We start from the raw sequence: 10,486 nt of genomic DNA on the forward strand, positions 1-10,486 counted from the left end.
ATGCCCCAGTGTCCACCATTTTGAAGGTCAAGCTAGCTAATGTCAACAACATAGTAGCTAGTATGTTACTGTAGCAATGTTTATGTTCAGTCATTTGGATGACTGTTAAAACCTTTCAGTCTCAAGTTTTTCCTTTACTGTATTTACTAGTTTACTGTAATTATGATCCGGCAGCTATTTACACCGGATCCAGTGTAAATAGCTGCCGGAGCGCGCTCTGGCTTGCTCCCCCTCAAATTAAGCAGCGCGCTCCGGCTTGCTCCCGGAGTGCTCCGGCCGAGGTTCCGGAGCGCGCTCCGGCTTGCTCCCCCTCAAATTAAGCAGAGTGCTCCGGCTTGCTCCCGGAGTGCTCCGGCCGAGGTTCTGGAGCGCGCTCCGGCTTGCTCCCGGAGTGCTCTGGCCGAGGTTCCGGAGAGCGCTCCGGCTTGCTCCCCCTCAAATTAAGCAGAGCGCTCCGGCTTGCTCCCGGAGTGCTCCGGCCGAGGTTCTGGAGCGCGCTCCGGCTTGCTCCCGGAGTGCTCCGTCCGAGGTTCCGGAGCGCGCTCCGGCTTGCTCCCCCTCAAATTAAGCAGCGCGCTCCGGCTTGCTCCCGGAGTGCTCCGGCCGAGGTTCCGGAGCGCGCTCCGGCTTGCTCCCCCTCAAATTAAGCAGCGCGCTCCGGCTTGCTCCCGGAGTGCTCCGGCCGAGGTTCCGGAGCGCGATCCGGCAGCTATTTACACTGGATCCGGTGTAAATAGCTGCCGGATCATAATTACAGTAAACTAGTAAATACAGTAAAGGAAAAACTTGAGACTGAAAGGTTTTAACAGTCATCCAAATGACTGTACGTAAACATTGCTACAGTAACATACTAGCTACTATGTTGTTGACATTAGCTAGTGCTAACAGCTAGCTGCTAGTACACTGCTACAACACAGACACCGACCCTAATAATACAGTTCTTGGTCATTGCCTGGTAACAGCAAATTTATAACGGGCCATGTGTCAACAGACTAAGAAGTTATTTCAATGACATTTAATAACATTTTGTTTATCCTGAGGACCGAAAGTAAATGAAAATGTGAACAAACCTTAGCTGTAATAAGATGGCGACCACCGGCTCCAGGGACGACCCACTGATGTAGGCATGTTACCCAGTCTGACACAAAATATTTGTAGGCATCCAAACTCTTATACGCTTTCAGATCAATACCTGTGTACGGCGATGGGTTTTTAACAACATAGGTACTGTATACAGATCATGTGGGCCGAAGTCAGGTAAAGACGAGGGCTTTGTGTACTTCCGTACATCACTGAACAATCCTGGTGGAAGCAGGTAAATGTCGTTCTCTAAGCCCGCTAACCTCAATTTTTGCAAATACCTCTCCCTCTGCTTGCCCTGTAAATGCCCTACGTCGCTGGATAGTGAAGGTGTTTTCTGCATCTCGCTCCTTTTTCTTTTATGTTTTTCGTTTGTCGCCTTCCTCGCATTCAAACTGATTCGAGCCGTGACGTCCAAAATGGCAGCCTAACGATGCATCACACAAACATTTCCCCCTCATACCTTTCAAAACCTCAAAATGTCATCTTTTATGGTTTTGATGTAATTGATAGTTATTAATCTGCATTTTCCTTCTTCACATTATTATTGCTATAGTTACTGTAAAATATCTTCAGAGCGAAAATCATACAGTATCTAAATTAAATGCATTAATTATTATTCATTTATATTTAATTAATATTGCTAAATAGTTTTACATACATACATACATACATACATACTACTACTACTACTACTAATAATAATAATAATAATAATAATAATAATTAATACTATTATTATTTTTTAGACATTTCCATCACCACCTCTTGAATGCATATTTGAGGAAGTATTTTTTGTGTGATGTAAAATTCTAAAAGAAATGCTTAGAAAAAATTCAATTTCATTATAAAGACAATCAGACAAAACTATCTAATAAAAGCTAATTTTAAGAGTATAGAGTGTACCACAATACTACTACTACTACTACTACTACTACTACTACTACTACTATTTTTTTAAATATAATTTTTATTCTTTATTTTTGATAAATGCACATAAATTAACCAACCAGAAATCATTAAATAATTAACGATAAATCTAGAAGAATTTGTGAGAATTTTCAGAGTTTTATCAGAAATAAATGTGTTCTTACCTGTGGCGAGAATAAAAGCCAGTGAGAGCAGAAGACCGACTTTTCCCATGATGCACTGCAGAAGGGTAAAGCACAAAGAGTGTGTGATCCTGTGTTTATATGTGTGTTATTGAACACCTGCGATGATCAGTCAGCGTGTGTTTCCATATCGATGTGTTACTCATGCGAATCTCTTCATTTTTCTCACACCTTTAATTAACTCTAAAAAAATATTATTATTATTATTATTATTATTATTATTATTATTATGACTCATGAACTCTTGGATAAAAATTAATTAATTTTACATTTCATACAGTGGTGCTTGAAAGTTGTGAACCCTTTAGAATTTTCTATATTTCTGCCTAAATATGACCTAAAACATCATCAGATTTTCACACAAGTCCTAAAAGTAGATAAAGAGAACCCAGTTAAACAAATTAGACAAAAATATTATACTTGGTCATTTACTTATTGAGGAAAATGATCCAATATTACATATCTGTGAGTGGCAAAAGTATGTGAACCCTTGCTTTCAGTATCTGGTGTGACCCCCTTGTGCAGCAATAACTGCAACTAAAAGTTTCTGGTAACTGTTGATCAGTCCTGCACACCGGCTTGGAGGAATTTTAGCCCATTCCTCCGTACAGAACAGCTTCAACTCTGGGATGTTGGTGGGTTTCCTCACATGAACTGCTCGCTTCAGGTCCTTCCACAACATTTCGATTGGATTAAGGTCAGGACTTTGACTTGGCCATTCCAAAACATTAACTTTATTCTTCTTTAACCATTCTTTGGTAGAACGACTTGTGTGCTTAGGGTCATTGTCTTGCTGCATGACCCGCCTTCTCTTGAGATTCAGCTCATGGACAGATGTCCTGACATTTTCCTTTAGAATTCGCTGGTATAATTCAGAATTCATTGTTCCATCAGTGATGGCAAACCCTCCTGGCCCAGATGCAGCAAAACAGACCCAAACCATGATACTACCACCACCATGTTTCACAGATGGGATAAGGTTCTTATGTTGGAATGCAGTGTTTTCTTTTCTCCAAATATAACGCTTCTCATTTAAACCAAAAAGTTCTATTTTGGTTTCATCCACCCACAAAACATTTTTCCGATAGCCTTCTGGCTTGTCCATGTGATCTTTAGCAAACTGCAGACGAGCAGCAATGTTCTTTTTGGAGAGCAGTGGCTTTCTCCTTGCAACGCTGCCATGCACACCATTGTTGTTCAGTGTTCTCCTGATGGTGGACTCATGAACATTAACATTAGCCAATGTGCGAGAGGCCTTCAGTTGCTTAGAAGTTACCCTGGGGTCCTTTGTGACCTCGCTGACTATTACACGCCTTGCTCTTGGAGTGATCTTTGTTGGTCGACCACTCCTGGGGAGGGTAACAATGGTCTTGAATTTCCTCCATTTGTACACAATCTGTCTGACTGTGGATTGGTGGAGTCCAACTTTTTAGAGATGGTTTTGTAACCTTTTCCAGCCTGATGAGCATCAATAACGCTTTTTCTGAGGTCCTCAGAAATCTCCTTTATTCATGCCATGATACACTTCCACAAACATGTGTTGTGAAGATCAGACTTTGATAGATCCCTGTTCTTTAAATAAAACAGGGTGCCCACTAACACCTGATTGTCATTCCATTGATTCAAAACACCTGACTCTAATTTCACCATCAAATTAATTGCTAATCCTAGAGGTTCACATACTTTTGCCACTCAGATATGTAATATTGGATCATTTTCCTCAAATGAAAAGGGTTCACAAACTTTCAAGCAACACTGTAGTTATACGTTACTTCCCCTGATCTCTTTGGAAGGTGGGCATGGCTTTGAGAGGTACAGATGGGCATGGCTTTGAGATGTACAGGTGGGCATGGCTTTGAGAGGTACATGTGGACATGGCTTTGAGATGTACAGGTGGGCATGATTTTGAGAGGTACAGGTAGATATGTATTTCAGAGGTATGGGTGGGCATGCCTTTGAAAGGTATAGGTGGGCATGGTTTTGAGAGGTACAGATGGGCATCTTTTTGAGAAGTACAGACGGGCATGGTTTTGAGAGGTACATGTGGACATGGCTTTGAGATGTACAGGTGGGCATGGCTTTGAGATGTACAGGTGGGCATGGCTTTGAGATGTACAGGTGGGCATGGCTTTGAGATGTACAGGTGGGCATGGCTTTGAGATGTACATGTGGACATGGCTTTGAGATGTACAGGTGGGCATGGCTTTGAGATGTACAGGTGGGCATGGCTTTGAGATGTACATGTGGACATGGCTTTGAGATATACAGGTGGGCATGGCTTTGTTCAAGTTCAAGTTTCAGATTTATTATCCTTTAAAAAAGGAAATTTGGTGTGCAGCAGGTATTCAGAGAACATGAGTTAAGAAAACATGGACATGGACCACACAGACACATTCATAAATATATTTACACACAAACACATTACTCAAACAGATATACCCACCAGCTCCCCCCAACTCATAACTGTCACTGTTAGTTATTGCCACTAAACAATGACAATAACAGTAACTACAGAAAAAATAGGAGGAAAAAAAATTAGGTGTCCCTTAATGAATTAAGGGTCCTAATACCCATTAAAATAAAAGAATCTCTGGCATGCCTTGTCCTTACAGCAGGAATTCTAAAACGGCGGCCTGAGGGGAGCAAACTAAATTCCCCAAAAAATGGGTGGTCGGGGTATTTTAGAATTTGTTGTGTCTTACTCATGACCCATTTTACATACACATCTTGCAGCTGAGTAAGATGAACCCCAACCACCTTTGCTGCCACATTAACTAGCTTTGATAACCTGCCCTTACTGATCAGTGGCAGACCACCATACCACACAACAATACAAAAGGACAAAACAGATTCAATAAAACTTTGATAAAATAAAGTCATCAAGGTCTTACACACATTAAAAGACTTCATCTTCCTTAAAAAGAAAAGCCGCTGTTGGGCCTTTTTACACATAGCATCAGTATTACTCTCAAATGACAATTTGTTGTCAATAATGGTTCCCAAGTATCTGTATTCTATGACAACATCAACATTTTCGTTTTGAATAACAGTATGTGTAAAAGATTTCTGAGACCTGCGGAAATCAATTATCATATCTTTGGTCTTGGCTACATTAATAGATAAATAAGACTCTTTACACCAAGCAAGAAAATCATCAACAACAGAACCATGTCCCTTCTCATCATTGTTTAAAAGGCTAACTATGACTGTGCCATCAGCAAACTTCAAAAATGTCTATTCACATAATTACTTTTGCAATCATTTGTATATAGCAGGAAGAGAAGGGGGGAGAGCACACAGCCCTGAGGTGAGCTGGTACGTGAAACTTGTATGGAGGAGAGGGCACCATTAATTTTTACACACTGTGTCCGCTCTGCCAAAAAATCAAGTATCCAACCTATGACGTTAGACATGAGATGTACAGATGGGCATGGTTTTGAAAGGTACAGGTGGGCATGGCTTTGAGAGGTACATGTGGACATGCCTTTGAGAGGTACAGATGGGCATGCAGGTGGGCATGGTTTTGAGAGGTACATGTGGACATGGCTTTGAGATTTACAGGTGGGCTTGGCTTTGAGCAGTACACATGGGCATGGCTTTGAGATGTACAGGTGGGCATGGCTTTGAGATCTCAGATGGGCATGGCTTTGAGTGGTACAGGTGGGCATGGTTTTGAGAGGTACAGATGGGCATGGCTTTGAGTGGGGCAGCCGGACATGCCTTTAAGTAGGGCAGATGTGCATTACTTTCAGAGTTTAAAATGAGTGTGCCTTTGTGTGGGACAGTTGGGTGTGTCTGAAAAATTCCTCTCAGAAAATGATAATTTTAAATATAAATATTAAATGGAAACACACTCTTTTTATTCATATTTCTTAATTCTATCAACACATTTGTATCAATCTAACACAAAATTGTAGATTTTTATTAAATTTGTATTTATTAAGCACAGCATTAATTATATGAATATTGCAGACTTGAAATAAAAGGTGTATGATCATGTGTGTGTGTGGTAATTTGGGGTGTGTTAGGGTGAGGGTGTGTTTGGAGGTGTTAGTGGGCACAGAAGTAGTTAGCACTGATGCTCATCTGGGGCAGTTGTGTGGTTCACATGCTCAGTTGGCAGATCCCCTGCCGACAGGCCTCACAGAGGTCGCTTTCATGTGGTCCGTTCATGTCACCAGTAAATCTTGAGGTTCGGTTTGCTTCTCCCATGCTCTCACCGTAGCATCTGACTTTAATCTTCTCAATCAGTTTCTCCACCATCACGTCGATGGTGTCTCGACTAAATTCCGGCTGCTCCACTGAAGGCAAACAGCAGTCACAACATTCCTGCTTACAGCAGCGCACCTTTACAGTGCCACGCCCATTTGCTGCATCAAGTGAGAAATGAAATATCACCAGCACTCGCTTAGAGGGCCACATATGACCACACTCAGAACAACAAAACCTACAAAACAGAGAGATTAAAAGTGTGAGACAACAGATTAGTTGCATGAGAAGGCAGGTGTGTGAGGTGTGTGGCAGAGCAGCTGAGAGGCAAAGCATCAGTCCAGGTGACAGGGTGCAGGTAAGAGGGGACAGGTGTGTGAGAGGGGACAGGTGTGTGAGAGAGGACAGGTGAGGGGGACAGGTGTGTGAGGGTGGCAGGTGTGTGAGGGGACCGGTGTGTGAGAGGGCACAAGTGAGAGGGGACAAGTGTGTGAGAGGGGACGGGTGTGTGAGAGGGGACAGGTGTGTGAGAGGGGACGGGTGAGAAGGGACAGGTGTGTGAGAGGGGACAGGCGAGGGGGACAGGTGAGAGACTGTAGATGAGGTGGCAATGAGGAGACCCAAATGTGATTTATTTTACACAGGTTCATGATTATGATACTGAAATGACAAAAATTACATCAGCACTTTATAGACACTAAGCTGCACTGAGCTCAGCTCCACAACACCAGACTTCACCTTTACTCATTTAGACACGAACCGGTGCTGCTCAGAGTTCTCACTTTATTCTTTAAAGGTGAGTTTGTCTGGTCTTCACAGCTGTGTGATTATTGTATTTAAGATCAAAATGAGAAACAGTTTCATTGTTTTATGACTGACTGAATGTCTCATCTCATCTCATCTCATCTCATTATCTCTAGCCGCTTTATCCTTCTACAGGGTCGCAGGCAAGCTGGAGCCTATCCCAGCTGACTACGGGCGAAAGGCGGGGTACACCCTGGACAAGTCGCCAGGTCATCACAGGGCTGACACATAGACACAGACAACCATTCACACTCACATTCACACCTACGGTCAATTTAGAATCACCAGTTAACCTAACCTGCATGTCTTTGGACTGTGGGGGAAACCGGAGCACCCGGAGGAAACCCACGCGGACACGGGGAGAACATGCAAACTCCGCACAGAAAGGCCCTCGCCAGCCCCGGGGCTCGAACCCAGGACCTTCTTGCTGTGAGGCGACAGCGCTAACCACTACACCACCGTGCCGCCCCTGACTGAATGTTTCTTACCAAAATATTAAACACCACATATTTTGTGTTTACGGAAGTTCCTTTAAGTTGACATTACAGGTTTTTAGCAGATGAATAAACAGGATGTAAACTAGTTCACTTTCCTCACACACTCCTAATGCAGGTTCAGCCTCGCCTCTAACGCCACCCTAACTGGTGTAACTGGGACTGTGAATAGCAGATCTTCCATAACTTATTTTGCTTAAAGCTGTACTGCCTTTCAGATTTTTCAAGTGTAGGTCACAAAAAGAATTTTCCCTTGACACCCAATTATTTTTGTTTAGTGGACTGTAAGCTACTGAATTCGAATCACTGACTTCCAATTTTATTATTTTTTAAAAACTAGAACAATTAATGAATTTAGGGCCACGTGGCTTCACTGCTTTACCATGACCCAATTGAAGATACTATGTCTGCATCACATGGTGGTCTTTCCCCGTTCACGCAAGGCATTGTGGGATACAAATTTGAAACCGGAGAGAACAATGGAGGACGTGAGTGTGCAAATGATACGTGAAAGACTAACTACAGTAACGGAAACCGAGAAGAAAAGACGTTATGTTGCAAAGAAAAGGAAAAGCAGAACCAACCTAATAAATAAACATCGGTGGTCAGCGAGCACCTCGGTGTGATCAGCTGTTCATTTAGCGATAGAATGGTGGAACTGTCAGTGCACGGTCAAGGTAAACCTGTGCATGCGCACACGGACTTCCTCTGTCTGCTTGACTGTGCGAAACAAGCTATTTCATGCACATTATTTGCTCAGGAATCCCCTCTAATTAAATAACTTCCCAGCCACAGAATGGCCTGATATTTTGTGAGATATTACAGAAATAAACATATATCACAATGACCAAATTTCAGAGGGAACTAAATTTCACCGATTTTATCAAATCGAAAGGCCGTCTAGGCTTTAAAAAAGAAACACATTAAACATTAAAATCAGGAGCTCGCCTTGTGTTTGTGTGTGTGTGCGGTGTGTGTGTGTGTAGTGTAAACAACAAATACAAGCAATAGTTTACAGTTAACAATTTAAACATCCAATAATTATAATACAGCATTAATACACTCCTTCATTACACACACACATGCACACAATCAAAATATATTTAAGTAATTAAAATGTACCCTTACTTATTCTAAGGTTGAATACCATTACAAAGAACTCTGTGTGTGTGTGTGTCTTACTCAGCGAACGATCCTCTCAGGTATTCATAGAACCCCAGTTGTGCATTTTTTGGCTGGATGGGCTCATCCATGTGGAGCGTCCACTCGTCCAGCAGAACTTTTGCTCTTGTTGTAAACACGCTTGTCCACTCTTGGACCTGCATCACTCTCCCTGTTCGTCTCTGTCTGTTTGTCTCTGTCTGTCTCTTACTCCTGTCACCGCCTCCCTGCTATATTTATGCTCATTGCTTTCTGGAGAAAGGAAACAGAAACTTAAAGGGCATATCCTGGACCAATTTCGTGTCTTTTTATATGAAAGTATGTCCCTTTACACACTCATCCAGAAGGGTAATTTGCACAAGGCAAACAAGGGGCTACAATCTGTCCAGAATTGCGCTGCTCGGCTTGTGTCTCGCAAGCCGAGGTATGCTCGTGCCTCACCAATCCTCAGAGAACAACGAATTATTTTAAAAATATTATTGTTAGCTTATAAGTCTTTAAATAATTTAGCTCCTGCATATCTTAGTGATCTATTAAGTCCTTATCAACCTAGTCGCAATCTAAGGTCTGCTGGCCAGTGCCTTCTGACCATCCCAAGGTCTAATCAAAGGACCTATGGGGACAGGGCATTTTCAGTTGCTGCACCAAAGCTCTGGAATGCCCTGCCCACCGACATAAAGAAAAGCGATTCAATAACATCATTCAAATTAAGAGTTAAGACATATCTTTTTAAGAAAGCTTTTTTGTAATTTTGTTAAGTATTGTGATAATCTTTTGTTTAATGCTTAAACATAAGATTTTTTAAACTGTATTATTGTGAAGCACCATAGGGCAGATAGTGTATATAGTGCTATAAAAATGTTATATTATTATTATTATTATTATTATTATTATTATTATTATTATTAAGGCCATCTGTCTACAGCAGAAAAAAATAAAATAACAAAACGTGTCTGGAAAAGGGCGGCACGGTGGTGTAGTGGTTAGCGCTGTCGCCTCACAGCAAGAAGGTCCGGGTTCGAGCCCCGTGGCCGGTGAGGGCCTTTCTGTGTGGAGTTTGCATGTTCTCCCCATGTCTGCATGGGTTTCCTCTGGGTGCTCCGGTTTCCCCCACAGTCCAAAGACATGCAGGTTAGGTTAACTGGTGACTCTAAATTGACCGTAGGTGTGAATGTGAGTGTGAATGGTTGTCTGTGTCTATGTGTCAGCCCTGTGATGACCTGGCGACTTGTCCAGGGTGTACCCCGCCTTTCGCCCGTAGTCAGCTGGGATAGGCTCCAGCTTGCCTGCGACCCTGTAGAACAGGATAAAGCGGCTAGAGATAATGAGATGAGATGAGGTGAGTGTCTGGAAAAATCCCAAGGGAGTCTGGAGCCAGATTTGTGACATCACGTGCAGATCCTCCAGCAGGCTGCGAGAGCTTGCATGGGTTCAATGCACAGCTTGTGTAGACCAAGTTTAGCAGCGAGCAATTTTGCATTGAAATATGGAATTGTCGCCTGAGCTTCTAAACCCATGGATTCATGTATCAATGCTTATCTATCTATTGTTACATAAATCATATTTTTTTCTAATTACTATTATGTATTTATACATTTCTTCATTTAGAAGAGTACTGGCTACTGT

The 10,486-nt window shown here is 42.3% G+C and overlaps 1 protein-coding gene across 1 annotated transcript; it reads right to left on the reverse strand.

Moving 5' to 3' along the window:
* Positions 1-6,288: 6,288 nt before the first annotated feature.
* On the reverse strand, positions 6,289-9,024 carry LOC132898994 (receptor-transporting protein 3-like). Its single transcript, XM_060940653.1, has 2 exons — positions 8,882-9,024; positions 6,289-6,639 (listed from the first exon to the last, which is right to left on the reverse strand). The coding sequence occupies exons 1-2, from the start codon at positions 9,022-9,024 to the stop codon at positions 6,297-6,299; spliced, it is 486 nt and encodes a 161-aa protein (XP_060796636.1). The 3' UTR covers positions 6,289-6,296.
* Positions 9,025-10,486: the final 1,462 nt, after the last annotated feature.

This window comes from Neoarius graeffei, chromosome 15 (assembly GCF_027579695.1).
Source record: "Neoarius graeffei isolate fNeoGra1 chromosome 15, fNeoGra1.pri, whole genome shotgun sequence".
NCBI lineage: Eukaryota > Metazoa > Chordata > Actinopteri > Siluriformes > Ariidae > Neoarius > Neoarius graeffei.